The 21583-nt window shown below is 51.2% G+C and overlaps 1 protein-coding gene across 3 annotated transcripts in view; it reads left to right on the top strand.

Annotated features, from left to right (window-relative positions):
* The first annotated feature begins 4718 nt into the window (after positions 1-4718).
* LGR6 (leucine rich repeat containing G protein-coupled receptor 6) overlaps positions 4719-21583 on the top strand; it is a 205712-nt gene continuing 188847 nt past the window's right edge. The window contains exon 1 of one of the 3 annotated variants that reach the window (XM_073320016.1): positions 4719-5063. In XM_073320016.1, the coding sequence (XP_073176117.1) occupies positions 4843-5063 (221 nt within the window). In that variant the 5' untranslated portion in view covers positions 4719-4842. Of the gene's footprint in view, positions 5064-18112; positions 18349-21583 lie in introns of those variants that run through there. The other 2 variants (XM_073320018.1, XM_073320017.1) reach the window with 2 other exon arrangements.

Genomic DNA, 21583 nt, shown 5'->3' with positions numbered 1-21583 from the left:
CCTTTGCTAGACACTAAAAATTATGCACTGAATGGAGACTCTGGATTTATGGCTTATTATAACAACCTGTAACCCTCTAACAACCCTGCTTTCCTCTTCCTCTCCCCCCCCCCTCCCATGACAGGAGAGCTATTAACATAAGAATGGCCAGACTGGGTCAGACCAATGGTCCATCTAGCCCAGGTGCTTCAGAGGAAATGTACAGAACAGGGAATCATCAAGTGATCCATCCTCTGTCGCCCATTCCCGGCTTCTGGAAAACAGAGACTGGGGACACTTCGGAGCATGGTTTTGCATCGCTGCCATCCTGACTAATAGCCATTGATGGACCTATTCTCCATGAACTTATCTAATTCTTTTTTGAATTGAAAAAGACTTATCATCCCTGAAGTCAAGACCAGGTATCTCTTTCTAAAACATCTGCTCGAGCTCAGCCACAAGTTGTGAACAGGGTGAGGAACCCCTGGCTGGGTTTGTCTGACCTGTGCTATGCAGGAGGTCGATTGAATGTATCTAATTTCCATGGGAGTTAGGTGCCTAAAGATCTGGGCCATTGGTCCCTTCTGGCCTTAAACTCTAAGGTCCCACTGAAGTCAATGGGAGCTTTGCCACAGACTTCTGTAGGGCCTGCATTTCTGTAGGGCCTGTCATAGTCTTGGCTTTCACAACATCTTCTGGCAAAGAGTTCCACAGGTTAACTGTGCGCTGTGTGAAGAAATACATCCTTTGGTTTGTTTTAAACCTGCTGCCTATTAATTCTAGTTCTTGTGTTATGAGGAGTAAACAACACTTCCTTATTTACTTTCTCCACACCACTCATGATTTTATAGACAGTTATCATATCCCCCTCTTAGCTGTCTCTTTTCCAAGTTGAAAAGTCCCAGTCTTATTAATCACTCCTCATACAGAAGCTGTTTCATACCCCTAATCACTTTTGTTGCCTTTTTCTGCACCGTTTCCAATTCCAATATATCTGTTTAGCATAAGTCGTTAATACATATTTCAAGGGACCATTCAAGGTGAAGTGGCCTGTTAAAACAATCTGCCTCACCCTGTTTTTAGCTATGACACTGAGTACTTTCCCCAGACCCAAGGAAGAGCTTTGTGTCAGCTCTAAAACTTGTCTCTCTCATCAACAGAAGTTGGTCCTATAAAAGATATTCCCTCATCCACCTGGTCTCTCTGATATCCTGGGACTGACACGGCTACAACAACATTGCACAGGGAATTGTGGCAGACTCGCAACTGAAACGTCAGGGGTAGAGGTTGTAACTTCCGTGTGAAGGGGCTATTTCTTTCTCTCTAATAATCTATGCACACCAAAGAGTGAGACAGGAGCCCTATCAGCTGAGCTAAGGGACCAGCCTGGATTGCCGCCTGCTATTAGAAACACTCTTCTGCTCTCTAAAAGCCGCAGCCAGCCACTAGAGGGCAACACACAAACATACAGGGGGCCTGATCCTGCTTCCACTAAAGCCAGTGGCAAAAAACATCTGTGTATGTTAATGGGAGTGGATTGGGCCCAGAGCTACCACTACAGTCAGTGTGTCGTCCCCCCCCCCCCCTCCCCACTATGCACAGCAGAAATCATTAACTAAAGCTGGCCGGAAAACAGAATTTCCATCTCATTTCGAAATTGCCTTTTGTCTTCAAATCCTAAATTTACTGAGGAAACGTTGAAATAAACTCCTCCAAACGTTTTAATACAGTTGAAACCGTACGATATACTATCAAATATTATCTCTCTATAAAGTATCCTAGGGCCGTAGAAATATGTGATATTAACATGAATTGACAGTTTAAAAAAAATTAAAAGCTGACACAATATGAGACAGTCCAAACTAAATCCTCCCCCTTCAAATTGAATCATTTCAGAAGAATGTTTCCAGCACAAATTTTGTCAAAACTGACGCGTTCCTGGAAACGTTTCAGTGAAACTGCATTTCCCATCAGCTCTATTAATCACAAATTCAACACAAATTATTTTCTTCCAGTCTAGCCAGCGGCTGGATCCCAAAGGACATTTCACTGGGCAAGAAGTTTTAGGGGCCAGTAATGAACCATTTTTGAGCTAGAGGGAGACAGAGACACCTTAGGTGAATCCATCCTTTCTGGCCAGGGTTGTTGGGACTGGCCTGGCACTCCCAATGGGTTGCGCGCATTCTCCAGACTGGCCGCCTGAGTAAATGTGGCAATTTTCCAGCCAAACCAATTGTCCAAGTCAAAGCTGTAGGAAAGCATGCCTGGCTCACCCTTTAATTATGGAGTTCCCACCTCCCTGTATAGCTCTTTCCCTTTAATCTAAATCCTGTGTGGCTGGGGATGTCAAAGCACTTTGCAAAGGTTTAATTAATGAAACCTCAGAAATGCCCTGTGATGTACGTGGTGTTATTCCCATTAAATCAATTTCTAAATCTCAAGGGTGAAATGCAGGCCCTACAGAAGTCTGTGGCAAAGCTCCCATTGACTTCAGTGGGGCCTTAGAGTTTAAGGCCAGAAGGGACCAATGGCCCAGATCTTTAGGCACCTAACTCCCATGGAAATTAGATACATTCAATCGACCTCCTGCATAGCACAGGTCAGACAAACCCAGCCAGGGGTTCCTCACCCTGTTCACAACTTGTGACTGAGCTCGAGCAGATGTTTTAGAAAGAGATACCCGGTCTTGTCTTCAGGGATGATAAGAATCCTGCATTCCCTTCAGTAAGTTGTTCCAATGGTTGATTGCCATCCCCATTAAACATGTGCAAACGTATTCCCTGTTTGAATGTGTCTAGCTTCAACTTCCAGCCATTGGATCTCCTTCTATCCTGGTCTGCTAGATTGAAGAGCCCACTAATAACAGAAATCTTTTCCCCAGGAGGGTACTTATTCTGGGATCAAGGCATCTCTTGACCTTCTCTTGGGTAAGCTACTCAGGGTAGGTCTATACTGCAATCATGGGGAGTAGCCGAGCCCAAGCTAACTAGCTTTCATCTAGCAGCGAAGCCGTACAGCGTGGGCTATGCCGCTCAGTCTGCATGAGCCTGTCTGGAGCCCTGGGGAATTACTCGGTAGCTAGCCAGTGCCGCTGCGGCTTCACTGCTCCAGGACTCAAGCCAGTGAGATTAAAGCAGGTTCGAGTGTGTCTCCCTGAGCTGCAATCAGCCCTCCAAGTGCAGCGTCGGCTGCTTAAGCCTCTCATGCTTTGCAGACCGCCTCATTCTCCTAGCTCTTTTCCCGGGAAGTAACAAGGACGCAGACAGGTGCATTGATTCACGTAAGGACACAGGGAATTGGTGGAAAAACAGGTAGTGGACCCCAGGCTCCCAGTTCTCACTCTGACCACGGCACCCAGCTGGTGATGTGGGACCTGCAGGTGTGTTCGCAGCGATTCTCTGCAGCAACACATGCCTGGATTCTTCTTTCTCCACTCCTGCGCCTCCAGCCTCAGGGCTGCCCGCTCCGGGGTCATCATCGCGTCGGTCTGGCAGGCGTTGGGTCGCTTTGTGGGCAGTTTGGAGCTGGAACCCATGCGCAGGAGGCATTTGAGTTGCTCTGACTTTCCGGGCAGTGGAGGGAGTGAGCAGGGAAAAGCAGAGAAGCCTCGGCGAGTCTCAAGTTAAACCTGAGACTATAGTCCCCAAAAGAGGGAGTGTGGAACCCCCCTGAAGAAACTGACTCCCAGAGGAGATCCCCAGGGTGATTTCCCTCTGTCTGTCAGGCTCCTTGCAGGAATGGGTTTAGAGAAGGGCTGGTTGTAATTTTTGGAGGTGAAATCTAGTTTTTGTTTGTCTTGCCAAACTGTTCCCCCTTCAGTAACACAGTGGATAGAAGAGTCCAACACTTGCTTCTGTGGTCTCCGGGGTGTGTGTGTGGGGGTCATTGTGGTTCTGTTGTTCACCTCTAGCGTGTAGCATTCGACACTACATTTAGGAATAACCGTATCGCTTCCGCTCTCCAGGTGTTGTCTGTTTATCGCCATAAGGCACAGTCCTTGATCAAAGGAGAGATGTCATCTGACATGAAACGCGGTATTGTGAGCTCAGAGAAGGAGCGGAGGCAGGATGGCCTAGTGATAAGGGCACTAGTCTAGGAGTCAGGAGACCTGGATTCAATTGCCTGCTTTGTCACAGCCTCCCTCAGGCAAGTTAATTAGTCTCCCTGTGCCTCAGTTTCCCATCTGTACACTGCGCTGCCTCCCAGGAGGGTGTGGAGGGTAAAGAGGTGCTCTGTGGTGATGGAGCCATAGAAGTACCTAAGATAGATAGATAGCAGTGCAGTTTTTGGGTGGCAACAGCATGGCTTATTCAGACTAATCCCCCTGAATGTTAACCCCTGAATTCCCAGCTGAAGGCTGGGTTTAGGGAGCCAGCCCCAGCGCGTGTGCCTCCAAAGGCATGGTTCAGGGATACCGGTCAGTGTTTGAAGTGCCGTTGGGGCAGGATCAAACCCGTTTAAATTACTTTCTCCTGGAGGAGTCGGCTTTCCTTGCCCCTGCACTGCTACCCCACAAAAACATTGCAAAACAAAGCATGGGTCCCGGAGCTACAAACAGGTCTTTATTAGTTGGGGTGTTTTTTTTCTTCTTCTTCTTCTCTTTGAATGAAATTCCTGCCAGCTCTCTGGGAGAGAGAGGGAGAGAGCAGAAAGTTCCTTTAGCTCCTCCTCTCCGAGGCTCTCACGCCCCTGCCCTGCCCAGCCCGTGAAACCCAATAACCAAGATCATTCAACAATGCCTCCCCTTCACTGGCTGCATCTTTACTACACTCAGGAGTGCAGGGAATCCAGTGCCTGCTGGGTCTGAGAAGTCAGACTCTGTCCGAGCAGTCAGAGCCAGTGCAAGCCACCCTCACCCAGCTCATGAGGGCTGCAGCTGTGACCAAGATGGACAAGCTCTTCTTCTGGTGCACTTTTCTGTCCTCCTCTGCCACTCTCCAGGCAGCATCCACGGACCCAGGTGCTGCGCCAGCATGCCCGCCTCAGTGCCACTGTGAAGAAGATGGCATAATGCTCTCAGTGGATTGTTCAGAGCTGGGACTCTCCCAAGTCCCTGTCAGCCTGAGCCCCTTAACAGCTTACCTGTAAGTACCAAACTGTCATTTGCTTTGCAGGGCCAGGGCTGTCCTTGGGGCACAAGGATAGACACCCCCACCCCAGAATCAGCTGCAGCTTGCTTGGGCTCGGAATTTGGGGCCACACTTTGCTGATATAAAATTTCTCCCGCAAATTAGAAACAAAACCAAAAGGCAGCTATTATTTCAGGACCTGCTGAGCCAACTCCCCCCTCCTCCCTATGCCCCTCTGCATAATGCTGTTTATACTGTGATGTTATGCATGCTTTGCTTCTTGATTGCAACGGATCAGAGGAGCTGGTTTGCTGGGCAGATTCTGATTGTTTGAGAGCATAATGGAGTATTTATACTGAGCAATTACCGCCAACTGTCCTGGCTCTTTCTGTCAAACATTTCAGTGGCTGTGATAACCCATGGCTTTGGGGGCTTTCAGTTTGGGTTGGCCACCAGCAGCGTTGGAATTGTCTGTTTTAGACGGATAATAAAGTTTCACCAGGTGGTTCACTTCAAAGATCTTAATTTTCCAAGCGCTGGCCCAGCCCTGTTGCCACAGGGTACCCAACAGGGCTCAGTTCAAAGAGGATTTTGCAGGGTTGACTTCTAGCGCCACGGATGGTCCCAGTGGTTCCACTCTGCTTACGTCCCAGTTGTGGAGAGGACTGGGACTAACCTGCCCTCTTGAGAACTTCCCCGTGCTCTACAAGGGAGGGCTTGGAAGGGCAGCTGGGTACCTCCACTGGGTGCCCTGCTCTGCATGAGACAGGTCGGCTTTGGCATTCTCTGGGAAAGACACTTTGTAGCTGTATTCACAATTTGTGCTGCAGAAAGGATGGGAAGGAGCTTGGCTTTTGAATTTAGGGACAGAGCTGAAGGGCTGCCAGAGAAATGTAGTCAACATAAAAACCATACTGTGTACCTGGCAAACAGCAGCGGGTTATGCTGAGCACCCCGGTCAGTGCAGAGGGCAGTCTTGCCTATTGCCTAGAACAACAGGCTTAGGAAGGAAGCAGGAGCCCTGACTTGTATTTCAGACTTTGCCACTGATTTCCTCAGGCAGGTTGCTGCCTCGGTTTCCCCCTCTGTGAGGTGGGGATAATGATACTGACCCTCTGTTGTGAAGTGCTTTGGGAGCCCTGGATGGAAGGTGCTAGAGAAGGGTGCCATCTCCTCTCCCCAGTCCATTTTTGCCCGAGGCAGAGTTGGCATTCAGCCCTCCTGTTGCAGTGTCTCTGTCTCTCACTGGCAGTCAGGTGGGAAGGGCTGTGTGGGATCCCATTCAGAATGGATGCTTTTCAGCGGTGAGCAGGAAATACAAGGGAGACGCCTAGTGCAAGGTGCATGTACCTTTAGGTGGGGACCCTGCAGCATGACTGTCACCCTCAGGTGTCTCCTACAGCAGAAGCATCTCACCCTAAGCACCTCGCAGCCAGCTGGGGTTCTGTCTGCAAACAAGCACTGCAGGATGAGGGATGCCAGCTTTGGCCCGTGCGTCCCCAGGGCGGTGGATGGTAAGCACAGCAGACCAGTGCTATTGCGATGGCAAAGTAAAGCCCCATCAGGGACCCGTTCCATCTTTTAATTCATTTCAGGACTTGTGCATTCTCCTGCTAAGAACCTCTGTAGGAACACGGTCCCCTCCTCAGTAGATGCAGGGAGGGTGCTGCCGGGCCTCTGCTAGCCCATGCACGCTTTGCACTAGCCGCCGCCCGGGTCACGTAGGTGGCTAACATTATTCTAATAGGATTGTCAGACTCTCCATAACTCCTTAGCCACATTAATCAGAGGAGTGCAGGGTCCCTGGGGGAAGGACCCTGCCAAGCAGGGCAGTCGCTAGCAGAGTGGGCATGCTGATGTGGCGGCTGTTTGCAGTGGGGTGAGGATTGCAGCCTGTGGGGTGTTGTGAAGACATTTTAGGCCTGATTGTCATAGTCACTGGGTCCCCCGCAGGCACGGCAGGTGGCTCAGCACCTCTGAGAACCAGGCTGTTTCTGGATGAGGTCAGTCTTTCCCCTGACTGTTGGCGTCCTGCTGTTTCCCTGCTGTGCCGATCAGTTTCTATCCTGCCCATCCCAAGGTGTCATTGTCTTTTTAACTGCTTCGCCCCTTCGCTGAGGGATTTCCCTGGTACGAACATTAGCCCACTTTGCTCATGGGGTGGCGCCATTGACAGCAGTTTGGAGGAAACGTGCGGGCATGGTAACATCCCGAGCCCAACACCCCATTGGCAAAGCCAGTCTGGGGGAGTTATTGGCACTTACCTTGCAGGCCCCATCATGTGAGGGACTAGAGTGTCTGGCCCCTTGGTGCTGCCTCTCAGAGACTCGGGAGAATGCCAGCAAGCTGGCTGCGTGATTAAAAGGCTTCAGATGGCGGAGCCTAGCCTGTAAATTAATACATGACACCCTGTAATGTAAATATGGGAGATGCCCTGGGCTCGTGGCTACAGTCGGGGACTAGGGGGGGCTGGGTTTTACTCCCATCTCTGCCACTGGGTAACCTGCTTTGCTGCAAGTCACTGAGGGCCGGATTTTCCAGGGCTCAGCACCCACACGTGGAGCCAGATTTTCCAAACTGCTCAGCAACATCGAGCTCTCTTGAAAACCTGGCACGGGCTGTGGGGGGGGGGGGGGGGGGCTGGGCCGGGCCCTTGTGAACGTTTCTGGCTTCAGTCCACACTGAGGCACCTAAATAAGTGGCCAGACTTTGGGGAGAGCCCTGAGGGCTAAAATTCAGGGGGCTCATTTGAGTGGCTAGACATAGATTCAGGTGTTTTCTGTTCAACACCCAACGTTCGGACCTTTTATCCGGCGCCGCTTTGTGCCTCAGTTTCCCTGCCTGTATAATGAGACTAATTCTGTTCACCTCTGCAGAGCATTTGACTGTCTTAGAGGAATGGGGCTAGGGCAACGCTAAGGGGTTTTTATATTAACCCCAGGTGATTAGGCTCTCCGTCTCAGACAGCAGGGTGAGAAACTGGACCAACGAGTCTGAGGTCCTGCCCCCATCCCTAAAATGTTTCATCTCGAAGGCGATCAAAGCAGGGCCTGGGAGTCAGCACTGGCAGCCCACTGTGTCCTCTTAGCTGTTCCGTCTCAACAGCTCCGTCTCTCGCAGTGTCTTTGCTATGGGGATTGCCAAGTCCCGCTCCTGGATGGTGGCAGCGGGGTGATGGGGAGAAAGGCTAAGGCTGCAGCCTGATTTCCCGATAGCCGAGGCAGCTAGATGGAGGCTGCTCCAGGTAGCAGCAGCTGCAGAGGGGGAAAGCTCGCCTGGTGATCTGGGAGGGGCCAGTCCACCTCGGTCTCTGCCCCGCCAAGTTCCTGGAGAAACGCAGTGCCCTGGTGCTGGCCTTCAGGTGGCAGGCTAGAGCCTGCCTCATCTCCCCCAAAGTCCTCTCTGAACTCAGGCCGCCCGGGACAGCCATTCAGCCCAGTGCCATCACCCTACCACCCACCACCACACATCCACCATCGCAGCACTGCTCCCTGGGTGCAGCATGGAGCCCAGCCCCCCGTGGGCTTTAGTGGCATCTCTGAGGGCCCCCCAAACAGAAGCCTTCTCATTGCCCGAGCTGTCTCCATGGGGAGTGGGGCAGGGAGCTCCCCGCCGCATTCTCAGCTGGCCTAGAGATTCTGAGCAGGCGTCTGGAATTTAGCAGCCCTGCTGGGAATGTGAAGCCCTGCCGCCACCGTCGCTGCCCTCTCCCCGCCATGGGAAAGGCTCTCTGAGGTTCTCCCACCCACGGCTCTGCAGTTGCTGCTTCCAGGGCCGTGGGGAGCCGGGCAGGGAAAGCTGGGGACCCCCTCGTCACATCCCTCAAGCGGAACCTGCTGCCAGGAGCAACCTCGCCTGAGTTTGCATTCCCCCTCCTCCCCGTTTTCATCAGCCGCCCATGCTGGCCAGCAACAGGGCTGGGATCGGGGATGGGCAGTTCTCGCTGCGGCTAAGGTTGGGCAAAGCCCAGAACGTACGGCTGGCCAGTGGGGTGTATTCCCGCATGGAGGCCCTGGTCTGCCTGTCCCCTCCGTCAGTGAGGAGGGGGGCTCGGGGCATGGCTTGTTTCTCTACGTTCAATCATTAGAGGAGGATGTCCTGCCCCTGCCCCCAACACGAAGGCTATGCGCCCCATCTGGCCAAGAGCCTCCGGGCAGCTCCCAGCTCTCCTGGGGAAGTCCACGGGGGCGTGCCAGCCCCTGGAGGCACAGTCATCCCACGCTATGCCCCGGAGTAGAGGCTTGGCACGGAGATATCACCCCGCTCCAGCTCAGCGGTGAAACCTTTCCAAACTCCTCTCCTCTGCCCTGCGCTGCAGCGGGCCACCCTGCTGAGGTGACGCGCCCCTTCAGGGCCTGCTCCCTTTGGGTACTAGCCCCAGCGAAGAAGCCAGACCCCCTCTCAGGAGCAGCTCCGCCCAAGGGGGTGGCCTTTGTATAGGACCTTCCCCTGCCCCACCAAGCCTGGCTTGCACGAGCCGAACCCCCTGTCGCAGGGCTGGCTGGAAAACAGAGGTAGACGAGATTTCCAGCCTCCCTGAATAACTTGCCCCTGCTGATTTCTCATTGGCTGTGGAAAGGAAACGTGGTGAACGTACTGCCTGGCAAGACCTTGCTGAGACAGAAACACAGCCTCAGCCTGTCTGCAAGGAGAGGCTGTTAGGCTCACGCCATGCACCCCGAGATAAACACGTGAACACTCTCGCTGGAGGGTTGCAACATAACCCTGCTTTATTTCTCAGAATCCAGACCGATAACGCATGAGAACCTGAAAACAGAGAGAGACAAAACAGGCTGCTCCCTGAGGAGCGAGTCCCAACTCACCCCACTTTGCTTTAAAAAGACTCTTTCCAAGGGCTGTCTGCTGACTGACTTGGTGGACCCAAAGTCCACAGCTTCCCTCACCGCCCCCTTGCCTGTGAGCAGGACCAGGAATCCCTCACATCTCACAGAACAGCTTGTCATTTTTAACCAGTTTCCAGTACACCACAGAACTGTTCCCCTGATGGATGGTAAACATTTCCTCGCTGGTCCTCCCAGGAACGGGCTGTGTATGCAGTGGGAAGCTCCCATGGTACTTAGAGGGGAAACAAATAGGACTCAGGCCAAACCACGGCCTTCTTGCTAACACACAGCCAATCACTCCAGCTCCGAGCTGCCGGGGCCTGACTAGCTGTTAGAGGTGAAATGAAGACCCTAGACTAATTTGACTACCACTGAGGAGTGCCCACCTCGCACGTAGCAGGAATTCCTGAAGTGGGGCCGCTGCGGGGGGGGGGGGGGAAGGGGGAGGGAACAGGGATGGGAGGGAGAGCAGTAGCCATTTGGTGCACGGATGCCTCTAGCCACACCAACAGGTTGCATAAGCACTGGCCTGAGCATAGGCTGCCTGTCTGCTCCCTGAAGGGGAAATGCAGCACCGAGTGTTGCGGGGAAGGGAAAGCCCCCCACAGAGGGAAGGGCTTGGGGCTCCGGACCTAATGCAAACCCCACTCCCAAACGCAGGTGGGTGAAGCTGTTGGGGGCAGCTTGTGAAGACGGTGCGGGGCAGGGACTGTCTCATTTTTTGCTACTCGCAGCACCAGGAGAGAGCCGGCCCTGCCCGGCGGGCCAGCCCAAGGCGTATCGGTGTTTCCTATTTGCATTGCTATAGCACCTAGGAGCCTGAGCCGTGGACTGGGACCTCACGGTGCTGGGGGCTTTACAAACACAGAACGAAAAGACGGTCTTTGCTTCCAATCTCGCCGTCACCTAAGCCCAGAAGCGGTAAATAGGCGTGTGGACGTAAGTGGTGCCGAGGCCTTGTTCTGGCCTCTGCCCGGGGCAATTACAGCCCAAGCACATTGCTGGCACTCTGACGTTTGGTAAGGAGCCGATAGCCAAGGGTTTTCCCACAGCAAAATGGAAACGGGCCCCAGCTCGTGCTAATGTGCCCCGGGAGCTCGGGAATGGCCTGACGCGGTCTCCCCGGTCACTGGGAGTCTGTCAGCACTGACGTCGGGGACGTGCCCACAGCGCACGCAAACAGCCATGAGCTTAACTTTCCAGCTACAGCAGCAGGGGCCGCAGCGCGGGTTAGCCGCCCAAGTACGACGCCGTGGCTGCACTGCTCTTGGTCCCCGAGCTAGCGTGAGTCACTGCCCGCCGCAGTGCAGACATGCCGATAACACGCTACGGGGCCGGGGGTCGCTTGGCGACTACAAGGATGGGCCAGTGGGGGCGGCACTTGCCGAGGCTTTTGGGAACTTGGGTTCAATTTCCGGAAGAGCAATAGACTCCTTGGTTAGTGCCTTAGCCTGGCTGGGCTTCAGTTCCCCATCTGTACAATAGGTGTAATAGCAGTGCCCTGCTGCCCAGGAGCGTGTTAGGGTAAACCCGGGCCCTCAGATACTACTGTAATGGGGCCCAGATTAGTACCCTAGATAGCGACACACATGCTGCCGTGAGTCATGACAAGGCAGGATTTCCCGAGCGTCCGGAAATCCACTTTGTCTCTCCTGTCAGTGTGTAGCTCAGTCAGTTTGCACAGAGGTATGATCCCTCTACTGCAGAGCCACGGATCCAAATCAGAGTGGGTCAGGCTGCTGAGGAAACCAGAGGGCATGTGACCCTTTGAAAGGCTGGCTCTGTGCGTGAGCTTTTCTCCTGTCCCCGGGTGGGTCAGGAAATGCCATTTCTGGGCTCATGCTGCCAGAAATCCGTAAGTCTCTCATTCTGCAGCCTTCCCTATGGAAACGAGACCTGCGCTGGGAGCCTGGCTGCAAGGTGAGGTGTGGCTGCTATAAAGGAATTAAAAGGAATGTTTTTGAGTGCTGGGGCCTGGATTCTCCTCCCATAGGATATGAGTAAGTCCCCTTGACTCCAGTGGGAGTAACTCATACGCAGCCCCAGAATAGGGCCTCTGGGACAAGAAAGGAGTGAAATCTGACGCAGAAGAAAAGCATTTTCCGTGCATCACACCCAAGCATGCACACAAATGCAGGGACCTCGATGGGAGTCATGTAGCTTAAACCCAGGGCCTTGAGCCAACACTAGATCTCTGATGTAATGGGCAGTTTACAAGATAAGCAGTGGGATCTAGTGGGTAGGCCACTAGACAGGGAGCTGGGATCTAGTGCAGATTCTGCCACTGTCGGCTGTGTCCCCTTAGCTTAGTCCCCCAGTGGCTCTGTGCTTTTGGCTCCCCATCTGTGCTGGGGGTGGGTAATAAGAAATCCCCACCTTTGAGTGGGTAGAAATGCTGCATCAGTTATCTGTATTATCCAAAGAGCCTCACCGTCTTGCAGACAGTATTGATTAAAGTGAGTCTGATGTGGGTTGCTTGTGGCGCAGTCCCAGGGGGTCCTATTGCCTGCTGCTAGGAAGGATTCACATTCACATTCAGCTTCCTACTGCATGAGTTTAAAGGGAAGGCCTCTTGTAACAGCAGCCTGGGAGTCAGGACAGCTGGATTCTGTTTCTGATTCAGTCACCAAATTGGTGTTTGATTCTTGGCACCCCACATGAGACCTGCTTCTACACCCGCTTAAATCAGGAGACTTAGATAGCAGACTAGACTGGGCAGATTTGTTGCTTTGTTCTTATGTTCTAGGATAAATTACTAGAGCTGAGCAAATCATTTACCTCTTGTAAGTTTTTGCATGGACAGCACCTCTTCTCGCGTTAACGGACAGATTGCAGCATTCTTCATTGGAAATGGATTCATAAATTTACCCAGCTGGCCTGCAGATCACTGTGGCTCTTCCTAACTTGTGCTGTGCTGGTTAGTTTCGGAGGTCAGGCATCCTTGACGCTGTTCCCTGATTGGACAATGTGCGTTTACTCATTGTCACAGTGCAATATACAAGCATGACAGCAGGATTCAGCATTAGAAATGGATGCATTTGAGCTTCGGTGCAACTTGTGGGCTCCGACGTTAGGACAGAGGCAAGGGGAAGGAGCGTGCTCGAGCTGGCATTCCCCGGTGTGTTTGAACGAACAGTCGCCAGCAGGTTTGTCTATAATCTGTTCTGCTGTAATCAGCACTCAAATATGCTGCGGCCACTGCCTGCCCTCTGGAGACCAGGCATCAGAGTGGCTGTAATGACCCATCAGTCTCCCCGCCTCGATTGGCTGGACTGGCCATGAAAACAGACACCCTCCAGCCCATGCCCTCTGCACACCTCTGAGCAACAACTGTCATCACCAAGGAGTGACCCTAGGAGATCAGAAGCCTCTGTGCCTTTGGGGGGAGGGATAGCTCAGTGGTTTGAGCATTGGCCTGCTAAACCCAGGGTTGTGAGTTCAATCCTTGAGGGGGCCATTTAGGGATCTGGGGCAAAAATTGGGGATTGGTCCCCCTTTGAGCAGTAGGTTGGACTAGATGATCTCCTGAGGTCCCTTCCAACCCTGATATTCTATGATACTATGACAGGGAAGGGCAGGTTGTCTGGGCGCACAGAGGAACAACGTGGGCCTTGTGTCTGAGTCTTGCATCTTAGGCACCTAAAGAGCTTTGAGGATCCGGGCCCTCTTGCCTTGTGCTGCTCTGTGGAGTGCAGTTCCGTGGGAAGATGCTCTTTGCCCATCTGTGGTGCCCAAGGACCTTGGCAGCATCGGGAAATGCCAGGGGGATCTTGGCAGCTGCGGAAATCTGCGCCCCGGCGGGTCAAAGCAGCTTGAATCAAACCGAACTGGGCCTGCCATTCCCAGCCCTGCAGCGCGGCAGGCTGCGGGGGGAGACCCGCCTTCAAAGGCAATGACTGGTAATAAACAGATAATGAACTTCAGCTGTTTTGACTCCCTGAAGAGCCTAGACCAAAACCAACCCGAAATACATTGTCGTTTCTCATTCTGTCTCCCCTACCCCAAAGCCAATAGATTTGTTTTTGTTCTTAATGATCTGCCTTTGTCTGGGAAGTGGGCTTGTAAGAGGAACCAAAAAATAACCCCAAAACCACAGCTGCTGGGCATGTGCTTCTAAATGGCCTTATTTATCAACTAGGACTCAAGTGATTCCCTCATCAGCCATACAGTAGCCAGGATTCTTAGCTCCTGGCAGCTTGGCATTTAGCTAAGGGTTTGGTCTAGGGCGGCTCTCAAGACTCTGGGAGGTGCTGATTGGCTGCCAAAGAATTGGGGAAGTCCCACCGTCCCATCCCCCGCAATCACAGTCATGAGTTGCTGCAGGTAGGGGATGAGGATAACCGATTCGGCAACTGGGTGGCTGAACTGAAAAATTGGGAGCGGGGGGAGGGAGAGAAAGAAATTGAATTCTTCGGGGAAATGAAAAAGTTTTTAAAAAGTTGATTGAGGTCAAATGAACAATGTAGTTCAATCCAAAAGTTAGCATTTCATTTCTGAGGGGTTTTTCCTTTTTAACTAACTACATAAAATGCATGTGAAATTTGAAACAAAGTCATTTTGAGTCCAAACATTGAAATGTTTTGACTTTTTCACACTGTTTTGTTTCAACTGAAACAATTTGGCGAATTTGACATGAATTCGCACCGTGTTTTAGATTATCTGGATCTGCAAAGCCAGCGAAGAAAAGTGCCGTCAGAAAAATGTTGCCCATCTCTTCTTGTGATATCCCTGAATGGATCAGGCAGGATGCGGGAGAATTAGCAGGGGGCATGATGGGAAGATGCTGAATTTGCCAAGGAGTTGCACAATCAAGAGATCAGTCTCCATGAAACACGGACTATCACCAATTCTTCAAAGAAAATGCTCGAATTGAATTCTGAATTGACTTTTGTAGCAAGACATAAACTTAACAATTCAGCTGTTGGGTGAGCTAATTTCTAGAAGTGGTCGAAAAAAATTGACAGAAGTTTTCCCTCAGAAAATGCAACTCCGTCAAAATTGAAATGTTTTGCAAGAACATGTCAATTTCAATGAATTTTTTTAATGGATTTTTTAAAAAAAAGTTTGACTCCAAAAGGAGTATTTTGTTCTGGTTTTCTTGTTTCATTCTGTTCCATTCTGACATTCTGATTTCATTTCATTTTCACTTTAAAAAAAAACACCCTTTCCTAAACTTTTAATTAATCGTAATATATTATACTGACACATATTTTATATTAGAGATTATTATTTTATGTTTCAACATAATTGAAATAAAACATTTCAATTTTTGTTTTGATATTTCCGAAACAAAATATTTCAGAATTGTTCCGCTGTAAATTGAGAGATTTTGTATTTGGTCCCAATTTGGAATAAAAGAAGATTTTGAAATGTGGGATAAAAGTCCCATTCTCCAACCATCTACACTTATTTCCTTCCCTGTTGTGTGCTTATCCTACCACTCCCGCAGATGTTGTAGCTCTCATTTATCCTGGAGTGGAAGCTGTTTGGGGCAGGGACCTTATCTTCCATAAATACAACACCTAGCATGGTTTGGATGCTACTCTGTATGACCGGAGTCCTAAGGGGAGCCAACTGAGGTCACTCAATTAGAGTGAACTGCAAAGAATGGGGCAGACAATCCCCCAAACTGGTGGATATTCCAATACTTAGATTTACCAAGACAGCATAAAACAGCTTCTATAATACCTTACTGGTTATCCAGAAGTCAACAACACAGTTCCCTTAAAGCAGGGGTTCTCAAACTGAGGGTCGGGACCCCTCAGGGGATTGCGAGGTTATTACATTGGGGGAGGGGGCGCAAGCTGTCAGCTTCCACCCCAAGCCCCGCTTTGCCTCCAGTATTTATAATGGTGTTAAATATATAAAAAAGTGTTTTTAATTTATAAGGGGAGGAGGGTCACACTCAGAGGCTTGCTATGTGAAAGGGGTCACCAGTACAAAAGTTTGAGAACCACTGCCTTAAAATAACCCAGCCTCAGGCCTCCACCGAGACACCCAAATCAAATATGATGAGGATTACTGAAAATATTATTCATTGTATAAAAAATGTTCTACAAATCCCAAAGGATCAGCCACATTGCCTCCCGGGTTAATGAATATTCCAGATCTTACCCAAATACACGCTTACAGCCAATTCTTATTAACTAGACTAAAATTTATTAAAAAAGAAAAGAGAGAGAGAGTATGGTTAAAAGATCAGTGTACATACAGACATAAGTACAATCTTGAGCTTCAGATTCATAGCAGAGATGGTGAGCTTTGTAGATGCCAAGAGTTCTTTCAGAAATAGTCCATTGGTTATAGTCCAATGTTTATATTTCAGGGCAATCCAGTCAGAGCTGGGATCTCAGTCCTTATGGCTTCGGCTTCCCCTGCATGAAGCCTCAGGCAGATCTGAGATCACAGGATCAGGACCCAAGCAATTTTTCGTACAGTTTCAGGCCTTCTTTGACAGCTCGGAGTCCTTTGGCGAGCAATAGGCCTCATGGGGACTTTGAAGTGGACCCATTTCCTAAGCATCGCCGGTAATTATCTCCACTGATGAACATAAGGCAATTATCTGTTCTTCCACCATTTGCAGATCATTTGCTATACATTTCAAAGACAGATGAATACAGTGATATCCTATCTTTACAGTTCATTTAAATGTTAAGATGTCCTTTTGATCTCTGAATTAACAGAATACAGCACAGACAGGGACAGTTTGGTTACATTGTTGACCACTACCAATAAATATGTAAAAGCGGCAAGGAGTCCTGTGGCACCTTATAGACTAACAGACCTATTGGAGCATGCACTTTCGTGGGTGAATACCCACTTTATCAGATGCATGTAGTGAAAATTTCCAGAGGCAGGTATAAATATGCAAGCAAGAATCAGGCTAGGGGTAACGAGGTTAGTGCAATCAGGGAGGATGAGGCCCTCTTCTAGCAGTTGAGGCGTGAACACCAAGGGAGGAGAAATGGCTTTTGTAGTTGGCGAGCCATTCACAGTCTTTGTTTATCCTGAGCTGATGGTGTCAAATTTGCAAATGAACTGCAGTTCAGCAGTTTCTCTTTGAAGTCTGGTCCTGAAGTTTTTTTGCAGCAGGATGGCTGCCTTTAAATCTGCTATTGTGTGTCCAGGGAGGTTGAAGTATTCTCCTACAGGTTTTCGTATATTGCCATTCCTAATATCTGATTTGTGTCCATTTATCCTTTTACGTTGGGACTGTCCAGTCTGGCTGATGTACATAGCAGAGGGGCATTGCTGGCACATGATGGCGTAGATTACATTGGTGGATGTGCAGGTGAATGAACCAGTGATGGTGTGGCTGATCTGGTTAGGTCCTGTGATGGTGTCACTGGTATAGATATGTGGGCAGAGTTGGCATCGAGGTTTGTTGCATGGATTTGTTCCTGAGTTAGAGTTACTATGGTGCGGTGTGTCGTTGCTGGTGAGCGTATGCTTCAGGTTGGCGGGTTGTCTGTGGGCGAGGACTGGCCTCCCTCCCTGACAGCAAGTGGGCCAGTGTAGAGAAAATGCAGTGTAGTCTGGAAGACAGCGTGGTATAGTGATTAGAGCAAAGGTGAAGCAGTTGAGAGATCTGGGTTCTGCAACTGACTCATGGATGTGACTCTGAGCAGAGCAAGCTCTGCACCTCGGTTTCTCTAAAATGAGCATGGTACCAGTGCGGGGAGAAATGTTTCACGTGAAACCTTTTTTCACAGAAAAATGAAGGTTTGGGCTGACTGAAACCATTCGCGAGTTCGGGTGGATTTTGGCCATTTGTTTCGGCTGGAGAAACAAGAATTTTATTTCTGACTTGTGTTTCGGGAAGACAATACGTTCTCGATTTTAGTTAAAAGCAAATTAAGAAACCTCAGAATGAAACATTTTGTTTTGTGTCAATTGAAACATTTTGGTCGACTCAAATGAAGGTTTTTTTGATGTTTCAGTGCACCCAAAACATGGAATTTTTTTGCTTCGGATCGACCCAAAACTTTTTTTTTTTTCATTTTTCAGTTCAGCCACCAAACCAAAAAACTGGTTATTTTGCACAGTTCTGCTTAGTACTAGCCCCTCAGTATGGACATGGGGGCAATTGGATTATTTGTGCTTTTTTCTTTAAAAAAATTATATCCCACATGCATTCGCATCCATCCTGGCATATGGTGACACAGCCTGCAGCAGCGAGAGTCCAAGATGTGAGTTTGTGGGGCTTGCGGCTCAGGCGGGAGCTCGGGCTCTGAGCCTGTGGGGGAAGCAGTCGATCTGGGCTCGGAGGCTTTGAAGCTCGCACTGATGGACCAGGGGTCAGGTCTGAGCGGAGAACGTACAGCTGCAGCTGGGATGCTCCCCAAGGGCCGCTTGCTCTCAACAGCATGGTGCGTGGTGGGTTTGGATTTCCACCTTCCCAGCAGCCCTGGCTCCTCTCTCCTGCCCGCCAGCCTGTCCTGGTCCCTCCTCCCAGGGTAAGCAGTGCATGGCAGCTTCCCTCTCCCTCCCTCCTTCCCTTTCCTCCTTGCAGAAGCAGCTCATAAATCTGCCCAGGGCAATGAAAACCCTGAGCTCAAAGCCCTTAGATCTTCACGGGAGGGGCTCTACCTGGCGATTAAAGGAGTTTAGGGTTTGCTTTGAAAAGCTCTTTGATTTTGGCAGAAGCCAGGGTGCCAGAGGGCGGCCCGTGCATACATCTCCCCTGCTGCACCTGCCTGAGTCAGGGACCAGGAGACGCTCAACAGCTGAGGCTGGAGCAAAACCATCCCCCCACCTGCTACCTCAACCCTTCCTGGGAGGAATAGGATGGCGGGAGCCTCCTTTCTCTCTCTCGGCACCCAGGGCCAATGGGGAGCTTGACTGGGCCCCACCCATTGCCCTTATTAGCAGGATTGCGGCCACAGAGTCAAATGCAGCAAAGAGGCAGTTCCTGCCATTGAGAGCTCACAGTGGAGGCACAAGACAACGGCCAGTGAGCAATTACAACACACAGACCGGGGACAGTGGGGTCACTCTGAGCAGCGATCTGGGCACAGCAGCTGCCGCCCCATTGTCGAGAGCCTTGTCTGCATCCCAGCAAAGGAGAGTGTGAAGAGGCAGGAGGTGCCTGGTGGAGGTTTATGGGGCGCTCCCCCCCCCCCACCGCCGCAGGGCACCAGGGGAAAGAGCACGAAGGTGCTTCTTGGACAGTTTTCCCAGTGGGCGCTGGGGGTTGGCACCATTGTCAGAGTGGCGGCAGGAGTGGGCATCTCTCCAGCAGCTATGAGAGAACCAGTCATGAGGCAATGGGCTGGGATGAGCCTTAAAAGTGAAGACGAACAGGTGGTGTTTGATGTGGCAGGGAAGGGGGACGGGGTGAGGGGCTGGCGGAGGGATACACAAAAAGTGGTGATGTGGTGATGTGGCCAAAGCACCCAACCAGGGCGGGGAGCTCTGGTGTGGCATTTCGAATGGATGCAAGTGCCTTGTGGAGGGATTGTGCTGGAGAAGGGGAGGGCACAGGCGTCGAGGTGTGAGGTGATCGGAGCTGGCTGGGCAGAGAGGAAAGGCGGGAGGATTTCCACGTGGCCTGGGTGCGAGGATCTAGCAAGGGGACCGAGTCAAAGACCATGCCCAGGTGCCGTTGTCCGGGGTGACTTAGAAAGGAGGGAGAGGGGAAAGATGAAGAGCTCTGTTTTGGCCAGGATGAGCTTAGGCTGAGGGCTGGACGCTCATGAGGAGATGTCAGAGAAGCTGGCTGAGGTTTTGGTTTGGACAGGAGATGGGTCAGGAGTGGGGAGCAGGCCAGTGAGTTGTCCCTCTGGTGGCCGGACAACGAAGGGACACAGGACCTGCTCCCACCAACGCGGTCCTCTGTTGGCTCAAGCAGGAGAGACGAAGGAGCAGGGCTCGGGGCCTGTCTCCCCCAGGCAGCGTCTGCATGCGCGTGGTTTGTATGTCCTTAGGACGTGGCTTCAGGACACCGTGGGCTCCCCTCTGCAGGTCCACCTGAGCTGGTGCAGCAGGTACCAGCGCCCATCGCTGGTAAACACCAGGCCGGGAGGCTTGACGCTGAATTCCAGCTAGGCGCCAGAGCCTGGTCTGCAAAGGCCCTGCCAGTCCTGGGGGCCAAACCCACTGAGCAGAGCAGGGACCCGGGTCTGTCAGTCATTTTCCAAGTGCGGGCCGGGCCCTTACAGAGCCAGCTCTCTTTGGGCTCCTTGCCCAGAGAAGCAGGTTTCCTGAGGAGTGTTTCCAAGTCTCCCCCTGTTCTTCCCCCCTTTCTCCTTGTTCAGAATCCTTCCTGTAGCTGCCTAAACTCTCCTCGAAGAGCAGAGGGATTTTGAAATGAAAAGCAGGCCCCCACCCCCACCCCGCCGGGAGAGGAGTGAGTCAGACACACCTGTAAGGTTAGGAGCCGCTCCTGGAACGAGCCGTCTCTCCATAAGAGCAGCCGCGGGTCCCACTACAAAGAGACCCCAGGGAGACCGAATAGTTTCCAGCAAAGAATGTCCCCCCCACGGCAGCTAACTGACAACATTCCCTTCCTTCAAAGGGAAGGTGAGCCCCGGGCGCAGCACCGCCTGGTCAGGGCTGTGCCCGCTGCAAAGGGAGAGAACAAGAAAGGAAGTATCTCCTGGGGAGGAAGAGGTCGATGTGCGCAGTGGGGAAAGTCTGCTAAGAGCTCACACTATTCAGAGCTAGTGTTTAATAGAGGTTCACTTTGCAACACCGTGCTCAGCTGAGATGAAGTGACAGGCCACGCTGGGCTGCATACACAAGGGGAATGAATCGGGGCTGTCAAAACTGAACCTAATATACAATGTGAAATGAAACATCAGGGAGGGAGGAGAACTGGGCAGGCTAAAGGGCAATGTTTCAAGACTGTTCTTGATAAGTTTATGGAGGGGATGGTGTGATGAGACGGCCTACAGTGGCATCTGGCACATCCACGACAGCTCGTAGCAAGTCTCTCCAACGGCCGGTGATGGGACACCAGATGGGAAAGGCTCTGAGTTACTCCAGAGGATTCTTTCCCAGGTGTCTGGCTGGTGGGTCTTGCCCACATGCTGAGGGTCTAGCTGATCACCAGATTCGGGGTGAGGAGGGATTTTTCCCCTGGGTCAGATTGGCAGAGCCCCAGGTGTTTGGGTTTTTTTGTCTTCCTCTGCAGCGTAGGGCCTGGGTCACTTGCTGCTTTAAACTAGAGTCAGTGGTGGAGTCTCTGTAACTTGAAGTCTTTAAAGGACGTCAGTAACTCAGCGAGGGGTTTGGGGCCTATTAGAGGAGCGGGCGGGGGAGGTTCTGTGGCCTGTGACGTGCAGGAGGTCAAACTAGATGATCACGATGGTCCCTTCTGTTCTGATCTTAAAGTCAATAAGTCTGTTAAGAACAAATGGGGATAAACTGGCCATGAGCAGATTTAGGCTGGAAATTAGAAGGTTTCTAACCATCAGAGGAGGCAGGTTTGGGAACAGACTCCGAGTAGGTGTAGTGGGGGCAAACCAGCGAACTGGTCTTAAGGTGGAGCTTGATAAGCTTATGAATGGGATGATATGATGAGGTTGCCTGTGATAGGGGGGACTGAACTCAGGGACCCAGGAATTCCCTTCCCATCCTCTGTTCTTATGTTTCCATAAGGCCTTAAGAAATATTTTTGGAGCACGCATGAGCTCTATGGATGAAAAGTGCTCTATAACAGTGAACAGCGCCTATGCAGTATTTTTCATC

This window comes from Lepidochelys kempii, chromosome 21 (genome assembly GCF_965140265.1).
Source record: "Lepidochelys kempii isolate rLepKem1 chromosome 21, rLepKem1.hap2, whole genome shotgun sequence".
In the NCBI taxonomy this organism is placed as follows: Eukaryota; Metazoa; Chordata; order Testudines; family Cheloniidae; genus Lepidochelys; species Lepidochelys kempii.
The sequence above is the reverse complement of the archived record's forward strand: the minus strand, read 5'-3'. Positions and strand labels throughout refer to the sequence as shown.